The sequence below is a fragment of the Sinocyclocheilus rhinocerous genome, unplaced genomic scaffold, assembly GCF_001515625.1.
Source record: "Sinocyclocheilus rhinocerous isolate Xijiao unplaced genomic scaffold, SAMN03320098_v1.1 scaffold8, whole genome shotgun sequence".
Classification (NCBI taxonomy): Eukaryota; Metazoa; Chordata; class Actinopteri; order Cypriniformes; family Cyprinidae; genus Sinocyclocheilus; species Sinocyclocheilus rhinocerous.
In genome coordinates, this window is record NW_015666800.1 from 2,476,993 (window position 1) to 2,494,854 (window position 17,862).

Genomic DNA, 17,862 nt, shown 5'->3' on the forward strand with positions numbered 1-17,862 from the left:
GCTGAGGTGAGGGGCGGGACGCTTAGACGCGCACTAGAGGCGGTTTGGCCAATCACAACACACTGGGCTAGCTAACCAATCAGACCCCATCGCCTATTTCTGAGGGAGGGGCTTCATAAAAGAAGGAAATGATCAGTGCGTTTTTCAGAGAAGGGACAGAGCGGTGTGGAATAAAGGTAAATTATGTGAAATGTTTTTTAAAAAATGAAGCATTAACACATATTAAACTGCACCCCATAAACACAATCAAGCCTAGAAAAACCCAGTGAACCACCCCTTTAAAAAAATCTTACCAACCTCAAACTTTTGTGTGTGTGTGTGTGTGTGTATATATATATTTCTTGCTGGATTGCTATAGGAATAATGTTTTGGTTTGCAGTCATTAAACACTCTCTGTTCCTTCTCTCTACATGCCTCGCCACAGGAAACATTGAGTACAGCTGCCCCGCCACCAATGAATGTGAGATCACCAAACGCAGAAGGAAGTCCTGCCAAGCCTGCCGCTTCATGAAGTGTCTGACCGTCGGCATGATGCGAGAAGGTGAGAGTAATAAAAAATGGTTGGGGAGGAGAGGAAATGAACATTTTATCCATTGTCCAACTGTATTTCTCACTCTATCTACAATTCTGAGAAAATGCACAGGTTTCCATAAGGGGGAAAAAGTACAACAGGTCTAGAATGAAGTCAAGGTTGAAACTGAAGGGCCAGTTGGCCTCGTGCCCTGAGGGCCACTCACGGTCAGGCAAACACCATCTTTTGCCTCGGCCTCCAGGCCCAGTTCTAACTAACAAGACTGGTTATTATTTAGAGAGCCGGCCTGTGAGGCATTTTCTCAGAGGTCTGCCAAACGGACAAGCAGTTATTTTCAAACCGCCGCTCTCCTGTGAAAACAGGCTCTGGCTCTCCAGGCTTTCCCGCCTTTGATGTTAAAAGTTTACAGAGGAGCTGCCTGAACTAGCCTTTAACCTTCACACAGGAAAAAAAAGTCCTTTCTGATATCTTCAGAGGCAGAAATGCGGCACGGCAGCTCGTTTCCTCGCTTCTCATTCAGGTGGACAGGAAGTGTTTTGTCTGCCTCTGAAAGAATCGCCGTCATACAGTAGGCGAGAGAGGGAAGACTTGAGAGAGAATGAGAGGTAGGCTATGCTTCTGTCACTCACAGAACAGGACCTCTTAAAGACGCAGGTGACGGCACTTATAGGCTCACAGTTGTGTGTGGACACAAACGCTATGCCCCTTTAAGTCACGATCAGGTAGACTGCACCTTATTCACCAAGACACGAGACCAGACACACACACACAAACCCTGCAGCCTACCTTCTGCGGTCCTGAGTGGTCAGCTCACATTATACCAAAACAACGCAGCTGGAGAGCAACAGCAGGCGCAAATGCCCCACAGGCCACATTTGTTTGCTTTCAGTGTGAGGGTGTGCGCATATGCGTGTTTTTGTGTGAAATGTTTCTTTTTCATATTATCCATCTTTTTCACACACACACATACACACATAAATGGCAATCTCATTCAACACTATTGTTGCCCTGTGCAGGGACATTTGCCTACATGGCCGGTGTCGCTGACAGGTAGGTAACTGATAAGTAGAGGCCTGTTTTCAGAAAGGTCTGAGGGATGTAGTTGCATGTTTGATATGGCATCTTCTCCCATGAGCACCCAGACAAATAGCAGCCTTTTGTTCTTGCTGCTAGCCACCCATACACACATATATCAAAATGGCACCCAGTGGCACAACCATTTGTTGTAAAGTGCTTGAATTTAATACAGAGGTCCCCCTCTACATATGAATAAGGGTCATTTGAAAAATTGGTGCATCAATTTTCTTATTTTTCCAAAACATGTTCACTTTACACACAAAGAATGAAAAAACATGCATACAAACAATTCAGTTCAACAATGTATATTCATTGTTCTTTTACTTTTTTTTTTTTTTTATGTAGCGCATTGTTTTTGTTAGTTGGTTTTATGACAGTCCCTTCTTTTGAGCGTTACGATTTCTGAACGCACCTATTTCTAGTTTGCTATTTTCAAAGGTTTTTTTAGACATGCATACAACAACACTTCAACCTTAAGACCATTCATATACATGTGTGTAAAATATTATGCTAACATTATTTTTGTGTAAGGTTTACAACACCACTTCTGACCATTGCACTAGCTTGTTTTTTAAGGCTGTGATGTTTTTTAGACACAACCAACACATGCAAACATAGTTTACCCTCATGGATACTCATTTTTAAAAATGTTTTGAATATTCTTTTGAATATTTTTAAATTGGATTTGTTACAGCACTTTATTAGCTACTTTTGAACATTGTGCAAGCTTGATTTTTTTTAAGGATTGTTGTTTTCACAGCATTTTAGACACAACCAACACAAATACAAAAACACAAAAATTCAACCTCCTTGATATTCATATGAAATATTTGGAATGGGTTTTGTTGAATGCCTGATGTCCCTCACAGTTTTATGTGTGTAAAATGCTCCACTAACTTTCTTTGTTGATTTTGCGACACTTTACTAGCTTCACTAACTTACATTACTTTAACATAACATTACTTTAGCACTTTTTTCAGGTTTGTTTTAGACATGCTTGCAAACCTCATGGCTATTCATATGGAATATTTAAATTGCTTTTTGTTCGACTGATGTCCCTCATGGCTTTCTGCAAATAAAATGTTTTGCTTACATTTTGTTTGGTGGTTTTACAGTACTTTATTTTTTAAATGTTATGCTAGCACTTTTTGTCAGGTTTTGTTGTTTTCAGTGATCTAGCGCAGAACTCGCAGGCCTGGGATCCGATTAAATCCAGATCAGTCATCTTTATGTGTATTAGTTGTCAGCCAGCGTTAACTGTGGCTGACTAGCTTTAGTGAGGTACGGGCTAAGCTGACGTGTCAGCGTCTGTGCAGAGGCAATGTTTGGTGTTGGAGGGTTTTGGGGGAGGGGCTATGGGATGTTACCCATAGCCAACAGCTTGCTTAAGGGGAAGATCTGTCTGAAATAAGCCCTGTCACCCCTGGGAGACATGGAGGTGGGGATGAGATAAGTAATCCTGATAAAGAAAGGATTTTTCACACACACACACACATGCATCCACATACTTGCAGTTCTGTATACCAGGCATCCAAAGTGATGAAATCCTTCAGCACACAGAGCCAAACCCCCGTAGGGCTAGTCGAACCACCCAACATGATATCTGTCCACCTATCACTTGCAGCTCTCACCTACAGCTTAACACCCCCACATTGTACACACACACACCACTCATACATATGCACAAGCAAATCCCCTCAACACACACTCACTGTCGTACCGAAAGCGTGTGCAGGTGCTCACCTTGCAGGCACATGCGCGTTCTAGCTGCAAGGAAATTGTTGCCTCCAGCTACGTCTCTGTCTGACCCTGGGGGCCAACCGCCTGCCGCGTCGCTACCTCCAGCCACCCAACTGTAAAATTATATCCACAGACAGTCAGAGAGACGCAGTGCATGGGGCCTAAAAGTGCACTGGCCTGAGACCGCAGCCAGGAATCAGCCCTAACATGCTTGAGCTAAAGCACCCAGCGGTTCGCAGCATGAGGGAAATGAGAGCCGTACATCAGGACTGGAGAGTGCTTATTACACAACACTTAGAGAGATGCAGTTCACACACTCACAGAAACACTCACTGATGCATGCAGCGCTGATCACACACACTTACACTCAGAGAAAGCACTTATTCACAAGAACATATACACTAGGACGCTAATGCATATACACGCACTCATAAATACCTACATGCTCTTCACTCCGCTAGGGGGCCAACCGCCTGCCGCGTCGCTACCTCCAGCCACCCAACTGTAAAATTATATCCACAGACAGTCAGAGAGACGCAGTGCATGGGGCCTAAAAGTGCACTGGCCTGAGACCGCAGCCAGGAATCAGCCCTAACATGCTTGAGCTAAAGCACCCAGCGGTTCGCAGCATGAGGGAAATGAGAGCCGTACATCAGGACTGGAGAGTGCTTATTACACAACACTTAGAGAGATGCAGTTCACACACTCACAGAGGCACTCACAGGTGGCCTGATGCATGCGACGCTGATCTCACACACTTACACTCACAGAAAGCACTTATTCACAAGAACATATACACTAGGACGCTAATGCATATACACGCACTCATAAATACCTACATGCTCTTCACTCCGCTAAAACCTTGCGTACTCAAACTAAGGCAGAATGTGCATATGTGTGATGATGATGATGATGATGAAGCTAGATTCTCAGCCACTCATTCCTCATGTCTGAACACACAGATGGATGACCTTCTCCACAGAGAGAGCTACTTAATGTACCTCATACCTCTCTTTCTCCTGCTTTTTTGGACTGATACTTCTGTCATAGAATCTATTTCATACACTGTAAAAAGCTTTCAGATTTTACGTTTTTTATATATGTATATATATATGTATATATATATATATACGTTTTATATATATGTATATTAGAATAATAATTTATTCTGAGTTTACAGGACATTGTGGGACATGCTCAGAGGCGGACAAAGTACACAACTCCATTACTTGAGTGAAAGTGGACATGCTGTATGTATATTTGTTTCCTCAGTGAACAATAAAGAGTTTATGTGCTTTCATCTAAACTCAGAAAGTGAATAAGAGTGAGAAAATAAGAAACCTGCAGATGCAGGTTGGCAGTGATGGGATGCACCTTCCGAATATGTAACATCTAATTCCTGCAGAAGGCAATTAGAGCTCGACCAATTATTGTGCTGTGTTATAGATAGCGGCTGTCCTAACGAAGGCTGGAGTTTGGATTCTGACAGCAGTGGCTCTCCCCACCGCATCTCTCTGGGGACACGAGCCGCCATGGAAGCAAAATAGCCAGACCTGCCTGTAGATACGAGTAGGCTAAAGTGTCTCTCTCTCTCTCTTTCTGTCTCACACACACATACACACTGACATACATACTCATACATATAGAGTGCGTGCTGCTTTTAGTCAGAGCAAGAGAGCAATTTAAAACTCAAAAGCCTTCCTCATCGCATCAAATCCCGCTTAAAATTCCTCTGCTTCTGTGCTGCAAACCCTTTAGTGAAATATATAACATGTTGGCCGCTGTCACCATTATCGTGACTGACACAGAACATGCCAGTGCCAATGATCACAGTGGTCAGATACAGCACTGCAAAAAAACACCTCATCAGTCCACAATATTTTCCCTTGTATAAGTCTAAACCAGTAGTTCTTAACTGGTGGATTGTAACCCCAAAATTGGTTCTTCTTTCTTGTTGATGTCAAAAGTCATCAGACTCTAGATTTGTCTGTCAAATCGCATAGTTTGCATGGCATTCACTCATTTTGAGTGGCGAGTTATTGGCTGCCGATATTGTTATCAATTATGTAATTCTTTTAATATTATATTCTAAAATTATTATGTAATAATAATAATCTATTAAAATATTTTTTGTTATTAGATAATAAATAATTCTGTTATTGTGATTATTATTAATTATGCTTTTAAATGACTGATTTTAGTGATTTTACTTTGATTATTTTTTATGTTAAACAATTTTTGTACTTTATTGGGTCACCATTTGATGTAAAATCTAGGTCTTGAAGCAAAATCAGTGTTTTTTTCTCAAGTTAAATGGAAAACATAAAATTTTTAACAATACATTTTGTGCTAGAAATGATAGCGTGTAGCTGTCTGACTTAAGTTGTCCCAAGTGCCCCAAGATGGAGAGAGTGAATGAGACGGAGAAACGACTACTTGGCTTGACAGGAGTCTTGTCGAGTGCATCTTTCTCACCTCCTTCTTCCTCATTTCTTACCTTGCACCCCATTTCTGCATTTTATCCATTCATTTATGTTGTTGTTTTTTCTTTCCTTCCTTTTTTCTTTTTCTTTCTTTCTTTCTTTTTCTCCCTCTCTCTCATTCATTCTCTCACTCTCCGCCCCTTCCTCGACTGCCTTTCGCTCTCTCGCCCCTCTCTTCCTCTGACGGGGGGCATAAATCATCGTGCTGTCAGCAGGCAAGGCTCGCTGGATTATGCAACGCCGCCATTCATTTAGAGCCTGAGGAGAGGACCCGTCTGAGACCACCCTCCACCCACCACGTTCTTCCACTCTTGCCTCCCCAAAATAGAGAGCCAGCATCTTAAAGAGTGCTCTCAGGGGGGTGATATCATTATGCAGTCTCTCTCTCTCTGTAGTTTGCCCTACTTTATTCCTAGATAGCGCCTCTGTGTGTGCTTTTAAATGTCAGCATGGCAACTCTTTCTCACAGCTGGTTTGTTTTTCTTCCAGTGTGCAATTGTGCTACACCAGTTTGAGGTCCGACCCATCTCCTCATTAAAGAACAAACTGTTGTCCATCTTATCGCAAGACTAATTCACTGTGGTATACAAAACCAGCCAGACAGAAAAATCTTTGTGAACAGCACTGATGATATACCAGTACACTCTTAGATAATAAAACTTCAAAAAGTTGGCTTTCACAGCAATGCCACAGAAAAGAACCATTTTGGGTTTCCCAAATGTCTTTGTAATTTAATTATATAAAATAATTATATAACATAGACCGTGACATGCGATTTTGGTCTAGTATGAAATGTCACTCAAAAGAAGACTTTTGCCTCTTCATCGTGAAGGAGAAAGTGTGCACCGCAGACAGTCACACTCTTCAGAACGGAGCCATTTGAATATCATGACAGCCTCATTATAGTGTCATAACTGACTGGCAGGCCTTGCTTGATGTGTATCACAGCACACACCTTCCTCCTGTACTCACTGCATGCACTTCAAGGATTGAAAGCATGTTGCTTAGCCTAAAATAAGCCTGTGTGGGGTTGTCCTATCTAGCGCACCTGCTTGAAAACCCAAACTACTGGCCATAGCACACCCCTCCAGGTTGGGTCGGGGAATGATGCAGCTGGCTTAGTTACCCTCCATCCCCCTCATCTCGCCCTCCTCTCCCTCCCCCGACTCTCTCTTACTATTTAGGAGATCCCCTCTGGCGCTGCCTAAAACGACACACATAATTAGGGCATTAACTCCTCTTAATTGCTGAGAGGTTTCTCTTTTTTTTCCGTGCAGAGACAGAAAGGTCATCGTTGTGCCTTTTCCACCTCCTCTCCAGCAGCAACAGAAGGCACAGTAGCGCAAATCCCTTATCGGCTCCTTCCTCGGTTCTCCCTTGCCATCGCTCTTCCCTCCCCTCCAATCCCTCTGTTCTCATGCTCCCTGGTTGCTCGCCATCCTCAACTAAATGACATCTTTAGGCATTCAAGTAACCCACAGAGGATTGGTGGAAGTCTCTGCGCTGAATCAGAGGCAGAATGAGCATTGTATGTTTGGACCCCAGCCAGGCAGGGGGAAGATTTTACATGCTGCTGACTTTGGAGGACTCTTCCCATCCTCCTCCTCCTCCACTCATGCATTTCCCAGTCTGCCACAACCACTTGTGGGCAGAGGGACAGCTGGAGGTCTGTGCTCTTTCATTTTCCATACAGAGCACCAGGGACACTTTGCTGACACTTTAATAAATGACGATTTTTCCCAGAAGGCAGCTGCTTAGCACGTCCATGGCAGATATTCACATAATTAGGTGATTTATACATACAGCGGCCACAAAAAAGTACTTGGACAATGTAGCCATAGTTAAGGTGGATGCTTTTGCATTAGATGAAATATCAAACCAAGTGTCATTTATGTGAAAGAAGTATAGCACATTTTTCAAGAAATTTTCGAATAGAAATTCAAGAAATTTTCAAAAACAAATATCAAGTTTTAAATGAGTAAACACTAGTTTTTTTTTTGTTTTGTTTTTTAAATCAAGACGTTACTTTTACAAAATCCTCTGGTATAATTTGTTTTCAGATGCCACTTGATTTTAGATTTTGTTCATAGTGCAATGAAGTTCATACATTAAGTGGGACTTAAGTGTCCATATACCTTGTGCGTCTACTGTACATTAAAATGCAAACAAATGCAAATTTGGTTTCTTCACTCTCAGCAACCTGAGAAACTTGAGGCCGAATCACCATATGAACTCCATTGGTGTTTGGTAAACAGCAGTATAGCTTCGTATCAGAGAGGATATTTTGAAGCGCTTCCTGCAGAGCACAGTAAATATGAGCGCTGTGAATGTGTACGTCCACAGGCCTGGCAGACGCTGCCGAAGCGAGGGCCTTTCGATTGACCCTATGATTGAGTGGCTCGGCAATAGAGTCTGGACCGCTTCCAGCATTCAGCATGTCCCTCATCACAAGTGCCTGCAGCCCAACACCCGCAATCCCAGAGAACGCCTCCGCTGGGATGCTCGTGCGGCTGCCTTGTCCAGCACCTGCTGACCTTTTAATGGCTCTATATGGGCTCTTGCAACCGCACCAATCACGCAGCTGCCCGACTGTCATAACAATGCAACAGTAACATGTCGTTTTGAATGATGTGGCTCAATCAGCGCTCTGTACAGTGCAGTGGGCCATGGCCGCAGGCCGCAATTTGCCTGCGCTGACTCTCTCCGACTGCTTTGTTTTGGTAATTTGTGACCAATTTCCTTATTGGGCTGCAAAATTTGTGACCAATTTCCTTACTGGGCTTCACTTGTGCATGAAGGCACAAGTCAGACTGGGCTCTTGGCTTCTCCGGTTCTGCGCCGCTGCCTGCAGACGGCAGGTTATTTTTTTTGCATAGACAGACCATGCTGAGTCCACAGACTGTGCTTTTCCAGCCGGCCAGGCTGATTTGGTTGCAGGGCAGGGTCTAGAATTTGGCAGGGGCCTGATGCCTGCACAGCTGGCGTGGTGAGAACGTCCTTATTTCTTTATGTCAGGAAGCAGGCCAGTAGCATCGCTATGACCCAATCGCACCCGTTTACCCTCGCAAGGCGGAGAGCATCATCCTCTCTGTCCTGATTATCTTCACTTATTGGGAACTAACACCTTACACACACACATACCCAAGGCATGTGATATCCATATCGTCATACTCTGTCAATCCATGTGGACTGGTGCGATTGAGCAGGAGAACGTAGATGTGGATGGCAGGGAAGATGGTTTTAGCGACAGACCGTTCTGGTATGAGCCCTGAGGGGGGCTGGGGAGGCTAAATTTGGTGCAATGTAGAACTGCTGGCTTTGAGAGGCTTGATAATAGTAATCTATGAATGGCAGGAGTGCGAACACGGGTGAAGGAAGTCTTGAATTCCTACTGTAGAGTCGGCAAGGCGAACATTTGTACGCAGTCAGGATCAAATGCGCTTCACCACTCTGGATGCAGTATTATTACTCCCAAATCTCAAGAATTAAGGGTAAACAATACACTTCAGTAGTCTTTGGACTTATTCAGACTTCCTAATGTAGCTGATGCATTCTGGGAACTCAAATTACACTTTAATTTCAAACTTCAGGTCCATTGGTACAAATCTTCTACTGTGAATCCTTAACAAATTCATGATGACACATTTGCCGCCACATCTGTTTCTTTATAAGTGCACGACAACCAGAGGCGGACAATAACTAAGTACATTTACTTGAGTATTGTACTTAAGTACATTTTTTGAGTATCTGTACTTTACTTGAGTATTGTTTTTTCTGGGAACTTATGACTTTAACTTCACTACATTTGAAAGACAAATATTGTACTTTTCACTCCACTACATTTCTATCAAGATCCTCAAAGTAGAAAGTCGTTTAAATATTTATTTATTTATTTTTATATTAATAAATATATATTTATTTATTTATGTTTTTTTCCCCCATAGGTTTTTAACATTTTAAAAGCTCTTTATTCCAAAGATACTACAAGCTAGTCCGTGTATTCAGCAGGTGTAATGTATTGTAAGTTGCTTCAGAAGTATTGCAAGTATTACGTACAACAATAAAACAGTGCATTGACATAAAAAAGGAAATTTACTTTTGGTACTTAAGTACTTTTAAAAGCAAGTACTTCTGTACTTTTACTTAAGTAAAAATCTGTCTTTACAACTTTTACTTGTAATGGAGTAATATTTGACCAGCAGTATCTGTGCTTTCACTCAAGTAATGGAGTTGAGTACTTTGTCCGCCTCTGACGACAACACAACAGCGCAAGTCTAATTAGCATGAGTGTCAGCATGTACAAAAGCAATTGTGTAATTTGCTGTAAAATAGGTCACAGGCATTGAAACAAAGTATTATACATGTATTTCTGTCCGGAGGTTTGTTACCACCAGGCACATCAGAACGCATCTGTTAATTTCTCATCCAAAAATAGTGTAGAAATGACCTGCTTAGTTTGATGCAGGGTGTTAATCTATCAGCGATATCCCCACAGATCTGCCCGTTGTTGTTAGACGTTTTTTATGTTGCTTTTATTTTCTGTTTTCTGTGTGGTTGCCATTTAGCAGATAGTTTTCTTCAAAGTGAAGAACTGAACCTGCAGATTATGTGATAGCAGACCACGTATTTAGCTATTATGCTATCAACACGCAAGAAAGATTGTATTTTTAAGCTCCTAGTGGTAAAGGTCTCTACACAACATACATGTCTTGAATGAGGAAAAGCACTGGTTTCACGACTCTCTGCTGTGCACACACACACAAGCATGCTTACAAACGGGAGTATTATCCTCTCCCGGTACCCCAGGCTGTCCGGCACAGAGCTGTTAAAGCACTGATATGACTGACAGATGAAGTTTCTTTAGAAGAGTGTATTTCAGTGGGTCATACCCCCGTCACTCAGCCGTAAACCCACACCACACTTACAGTTCCTGTGCTTACCTCACCTAAATGTCTCACAAAACCCACACACACACAAATAGCACAGACAGACAGTCAACAAAGGTTTTTTTTTTTTTTTTGCATATTTATTGAGTATTTATTTTTTATTTGCATATTTATATGTCTCCATTTAGTCAGTGCAGCCCTTACTATGTGCAATGGAAAATGAATGTGAGCTGATTGCAAAGTATTTCACTTACTCATTGTCTTTAAATTGCTTTGGGCTAATTAGATGGCACAAGGCCAATTGTACAGATTTTTTTTATAAGTGCTGATGAGGTGAATTTGACACATATAGAACAATATCTTCAGATATTTTCAGAGTGGTGAGATGGAAGGAGTGAGATGACACTTTTTTTCTTTTTATTTCATCATGTCATTCAAAACCTTAATATGTAATGCATATAGTGGGGACAAAATGTCTGAGACCATTGCATGCTTTTCTAATTTATTATTTTTTATTGTTATAATTGATTATTATTATTAATATTATTATTATTATTTACAAGGTCAGAGTCACAAAAAAATTGTAATTGTAAAATAAAATTATATAAATTTTAAAATGAAAATAATATATATATATATATACATACACAAACACGCACTATAATATAAATATTACTTATAATTTGGTTTTATTTTAAATAAAATCAATGTTGTCTAAGGTTTTAGTTTTTTTGTTTTGTTTTGTTTTGTTTATATACACTCTTAAAAATAAAGGTGCTTAAAAGGTTCTTCACAGTGATGCCATAGAAGAACCATTTTTGGTTCCACAAAGAACCATACAGTCAAAGGTTCTTTAAAGAATCATCTCTTTCTTTCCTTTTTATAATCTGAAGAACCTTCTTTCGCCACAAAGAACCTTTTGTGAAACAGAAAGGTTCTTCAGATGTTAAAGGTTCTTTATGGAACCATTTAGACAAAAAGGTTCTTCTATGGCATCGTGAAGCACCTTTATTTTTAAGAGTGTATTTTATTGTGTGTGCGTGCATGCGTGCGTGCGTGCGAGCGTGTGTGTGCGTGTGTGTGTGTGTATGTGTGTTGTTCCTCTTCAGGAACTCGAGCTGCGTCGGAAACGCTCGGGGAACACCTTCTGTGACCACGCTCTGAATAACATGTGAAATCAGTCCAATAGCTGAGCGGGACATCACGGGCGGGTGACGTCATGACCAGGAAGCTATAAAAGCACGTGCGGCGGAGCCAGCGTCAGCTTTCTGTCATTCAGCGAAGCGCTCTGTGTGTGTCAGTCATATTTATTTATTTATTTTATTTTATTTTTTATTATTTATTTATTTTTGACATTTTTCGCTATTTTTTCAATATTTATTGTTGTCTGTCAATTGTGAAAGTCTATAAGCTCCAGCTATGTCTAAGCTCATGCAAAGACAAAGCATTTCAAGGGCGAGAGCAAGCCACGTTGTAGGTTGTGTGTTCCTCCCTGCCCTGACCGACCTGAAGCAACCTGCAGGCCGTTTGCAGCTCGTCCCTCCTTCCTACAACACCATCAGTTTCCCCACTGCCCCATATTAACCAGCATGGCCCAGCCCCCAGCACCATCCCGTGCTCTGCTCTAATGCAATCTCCCCCATCAGATGGCCACCATCACCCACTGCCTTACAGCACTCACGCCCTTCCATAGTGACACATACTGTATCATTCTCACAGCTCCTGATAGATGATGACCCGCCACGAAAATCTGTCTGTTCCAGTCATATTGAAAGCTTATAAATGTTTTCTCATTTTTGAAGGAGACACTTTTTTTTCAGACTCCTTTTTTGGATGATTCATTGCGTATGTGTACAAGGAATGTGTTGAAAGTGTATCTGCGTGGTTTGTGGTCTCTACAGTTTACTTATTTTCATATCTATTAGTGTTCAACACCTAAGGGTTCATTTTGTTGCCTTCTTCCCCCATCATATATCCCTGCTCAACATCTAAACCTCTACAAGTCTTCCACCCTCAGAAGACACACACTGTCTGTTATGATGATGTATCAGAAGCCCTCCATGTGATCAGTGAGGCCGAGAGGAGCGCTAGTGTCTGAATGCAGCAGCGGAGGGTTCAGCCCGAGACACACGACTGATGAGACTTTAATTAGATCATTTAGAGGCGAGGAATTGTTCAGGCAAAGAGAGGCCTTGTTAATGCAGTCATACAGCTCACTAAGTAGTTTTTTCCTTGGCACTGATTTTCCTCAGGTAATAACCAAGCCTAGCGCACACAAATACAGACAATGGAGCTTTAGAACAGAGTCTATCTATCCATCCATCCATCTGTCCATTTGTGCATCAGTTTGACATGTTTGGCTGACAAATTGAAATATATATTTTTTACTATATGAAAAATTTATAGATATACATTTCTTTCTTTTTCATTAGTATTATTAGTATTAAATACCATTACATTCTATTATTATCAGTCTGATATTAGAAGCAGATGATTTCAGGACTTTTTTTCCTTTTTAAATGGCTTAAATATTTATAATACCTTATATAAATTATTATAGATAGATAGATCAGGAATAGACAACGTGGTTGCCATGTCAGATCACAAATTATATTGTACTTTGACAGATTGTTGCCTTGCTTTACAAGTGCAGTTACATCTCATTTGTCACTGTTTGATCTGTAAGTGTGGCTACAGGAAAGGAAGGCCCTCCATCTTGCCAGCAATTTAATGGCTAGGAGACGGATGACGGCCGACAGCCACCTGCCCACAGACCGCAGCGCTGATCTGTTCTCATTTACTCCACCATCAGGCCAGATGAAGGCAAAAATCGCTCCTTTTGATCCCGCAATGCTGGCCACCACCTCCCCTGGCTGATATCTCACCCCTACACACCCGTGTGTTATTAACACCTCATTCTGCCTTAGCTTTTGCCCACCATTGGGTGTCTCCTTGGATTAAACAGAGACCTCAAATGTAAACACAATTATGCTCCTTGATTTTGAATTGATGCATTTTTCTCCAAAGCCCTGTTCAGAAGGAACTTGTTCTCCCTGGTAAATTTGTGTTTCACAGACATACTTTATGATTTCAATCCTGTTTGAATTAAACATATCTATGATTTTCTTGCATAACCTTGGTAAAAATAATGGAGCAAATTTCGGCTAACTCTGTGTCCTCAGAGAACTACCCCATCGGGATAGCAATGTCTCTGAATTTAAAAAAAATAATAATTTTCCTCCGCTACTGTTGAATAGCATAACTAAAACTAAATTTCTCATTGCAGTGCCTGGTGCATCTTTGTTTGTTATTTATTTATTTATTTATTTTTACCTTTTTGTGCCTTCATTCACATTTTTTATTCTGCTTTTTTCACATATCCATTCATTATTATTATTATAATTTATTCTTATTATTCTTATTATTATTATTATTATTATTATTATTATTGGTATTGGCAGATAGAAGAAACATGATATCAGGGCTTAATATTCCAATTGAAATAGTTTACTTGGAGGTTAAGTTAGAATACTTTATTTGATACTTGAAACTTTATAGTTATTTGATTATTCATTTAATGTTATTGATTATTAATATTATTATTTGTGTATTCATTCACATAGATTTTTTTTGTTGCCTTCATTCAATTTTATGTAATAATAATAATAATAATAAAGTAGTAGTAGTAGTAGTGTTGCTTTCGTCAACGAAAATTATGACTAAATATCGTCGTCAACGAACCTTTATCACGTGACGAAAACAAGACGAGACGAAAATGCTGGTCATGTGACGATGACTATAATTAAATGTATAATGCAATATCGTTGACGAATAAAAACAGTAGTAGTAGTAGTAGTAGTATATAAAATCATCATACAGGATTGTAGACGTCATGGGTTTTGGTCCAGAAAAAGACATGGGCCAAGAGGGGCATGTAAAGATGTTGAAAGAGTCTCAGTCCATTGTGTGGTGTTAATTCGCTCTGCTCTGCTTGCTCTTGGGCAGACTGGAGGCCTGGGTGAATTCAGTTTGAACACGGCACATTGTCTAAACATATCGGCGTGCCAATCAGTCACCCCGAGCCCTGATAAGAGCCGTCTTGTATTATTGAATCAACAATAGGGCGGCTCTGTCGGCAGGAAGATAACACACGCTTATTTCTCTTTAAGTCTCGGCAGAAGAAAGGCGCTGTCCACATCCACCTCATATAACTGCCTCAATTACCATAAAAACCACTGCCGTGCCCAACCTCACACATGCCTCTGCTGCTGTGAAGGAGCCCACCGTACGTGTCTGTGTGTGTGTGGAGGGAGAGGGCCATAAGATAGCACTGTGTTTCCAATTATGAATTTCAGCATTTCAATCATTTGGATGACATTCCATCAGCATTCACCACCCCCCTAATATTTCAGTGTCCTTTATACTGGGGATCCTGGATGAAAGATGGGTCATATTAAAATTGTGCTCTGCTCTGAACAGCCATGACTCGATAACCAATAACAGCTTTACACAAGTGACACTGTTCCACTCACAACCGTCTTTTCCGTCGCTCTAGTTGTGTTGTTCCCTCACAAAGCAAGCACAAACATGTCAATTTGACCTAGACGTCGACCCCCCCCCTCTCTCCAATGTACGTGGCCATTTGAAGTGGGAAATCCAATGGTGATCCAATCAGAAGTGATTCCAATATCGGCAGTCAGCAATATTCCTCTGCCCCAAAATGATCGCCGTTCATCACTTTGTCTATTAAGTCAGCCAAGCATTTGGCAGGTTAGCAACAAAGCCCAGAAAGCCAGCCACGACTAGAGTTTCTGTGCCGAAATATCGCACTAAATTTGTCCGCATCAGTCAATGCCCACTCACTAGCTTTTGCCCACTGCAGTCACATGACCAGGGCACCTGCAGTTCGCTTCTCTCTCGTTCTCAATTTAAGTAGTGTTGAGAATGTACAGGGCATGACACAATAATTAAAGTAAGTAGATAGCTCAGTAATTCTCTCCGGATTTTCTGCAGACAATAAGTGGGGCTCCCCCTCTAATATCTTTATTTTCTCTGTGCATCTCCTTTTTCTCCAGCTCTGGATCTGCCTGAGTGTAGGGAGAGGCAGCCATGCACCGGACACATTTCATTAGGGTCGCCCACTCCTGCTCCTCTTTTAATATTTGAAGGCTCATTTGTTAAGTGGGAATGGTCTTTTCTCCTTGTCTTTTTCCCCCCTTTTTGTGGGCTTTGGAAATATAATTTTCAATTTTTAATTTGATTCATTTAGATTAAAATCATTAATCAGGACTGAAAGTGAGTTAATTTTCCGGAAAATAAATGAGCTTGTTCGGATAGCTCTTTATTAAGTGAGAGGTGTGTGCTGAGGGGTGGGCGGTGATGGAGGAGGGTCTCTTTCAGGTACTATAGGATCGACTATTAGCCCAAAATGAATGAGTGAGAGAGATACGGAACATTGGTGGGCTTATCCTGTGATTTTGTGCATTTCCATCAAATTCTGTTAAACTGTGTCTAAAGCAAGATACTTCGTTTGAATTTTGCATACACAATTACATGTAAACCCTTGTGTCATTTGGTTAAGTTGTAAAGTTCTTTGGGATATAAGGACCATAAAAAAACAAAAGGCAGCTGAAATGAAATGGCATGAAAAAAAAAAGACCAATCATAATTGGTTATAATATAATCATAATTAAGGAAAAAATACAGTTATTTGTTACAGTTATTCAGCTTTTTTCAGGAGCAAGTATATTGGTAAACATTTTAGGTGGATTTTAACCTATTTTGTGCAATATATATATATATAGGGATATGCCGGTATCAAATTTTCATGTTGCGATTAATTGCTAATGCTTTTATTACGGTATACGGTATTATCATGATATTGAAATTAAGTTTAAAAAAGTGCTGTCATAAATATTCATTACCGTGATATATCCCATTACCGAATACCAGCACAAGTCTAATATATATATATATATAGTATTTATTAACACTGTATACTATTATATAAATAATAATAATAATTTATTATTATTATTATTCGTGTATTTATGTACATTTTGGCAAACAAGAATAGTGCAACAAGAGTTATTTTTTCTCTTTTAGGCCTTATGCAGATTCAGCAGAAATGCGCTTATAAGATTCATTTCTTTCATAAGATTTCTGGTGTTGTAAGTATAGGTTTTGGAAGGATTGTGTTTTTTTTTCTTTTAGAACATGGTGTTGATTTGTGCCCACTGTCTAAACGAAACACACTGCTAACACTCTTTTTCGGAACACACAACGACACGCTTTCCCTCACACCAAACTTGACTTGTTTGTCAAGATGGTCACGTCTGTTTACTTGCCGGTGGTCAGCACATTTTCAAAGGATGCAAATCCTTGTCAAGGGCTAAGCCGAGTACGAGCGGAAATCTTTCACCATCAAAAATTCAAAGCATAGCTTCTAAAATTCTAGAATTCAAAGAACCACCAAACTCAGTGTTTAATTTCAGTAGCCGGCCGATCAAAATGCAGAACCCAGACGTTATTCCGAGTTTGTTTGTTTTTTCTGTTTGGGAATTTGAACATTTCAAAGCTCAAGACAAATGCTGTCAATATTTGCTCCTCAGTGTATGGCTTAACAGCCAACATTTACAGCGGCAAAGAAAATAAATTCTCATTGGATTAAGAGGAAGATTCAGATGACAGTGTGTGTCTACCCCCTCTCTCCTCTTCCTGCGCTCTCTCTCGCATCGTCCCGTGGAAGATTTAATAATTCATTCCTGTAGATCTCAGGGGATCTTGCAACCAGCGGTCCTGTTGCTCACCCATGTTCATTTGTCCGAGGCCCATTTGCATTTTGTGTGTAAACTCGGCCGTTTGCAATTGGGATTCGCTCTTTTTCTCAGAATGGGGTGTCCTGCTTGCTGGGCTGGCCTCAGCACTTGGGGCACACTTTGTTTTGCCCTTTGCCATAGGTCACAGTTATTTCCACATAAAAGCTCATAGTATTAATGGAATAGACTGGAGGATGTGAGCTTTGGTGAAATAGGAAAGCTGACTGGAAGCTCACGTTGACAAAAACAACTTGGTCCCCCTTGGATTTAGTTAAAGTGAACCAGCAAGAATATGTGAACGTAGGTGGGTTGTGATGTTCTTAGGC

The 17,862-nt window shown here is 40.8% G+C and overlaps 1 protein-coding gene across 8 annotated transcripts in view; it reads left to right on the forward strand.

The window, feature by feature from the left end:
* LOC107733169 (estrogen-related receptor gamma) overlaps window positions 1–17,862 on the forward strand; it is a 111,183-nt gene that overhangs the window by 54,553 nt on the left and 38,768 nt on the right. For all 8 annotated transcript variants that reach the window (XM_016544709.1, XM_016544708.1, XM_016544705.1 and 5 more), the window contains one exon: window positions 425–541. In XM_016544709.1, coding sequence (XP_016400195.1) covers window positions 425–541 — 117 coding nt within the window. The remainder of the gene's footprint in view (window positions 1–424; window positions 542–17,862) is intronic.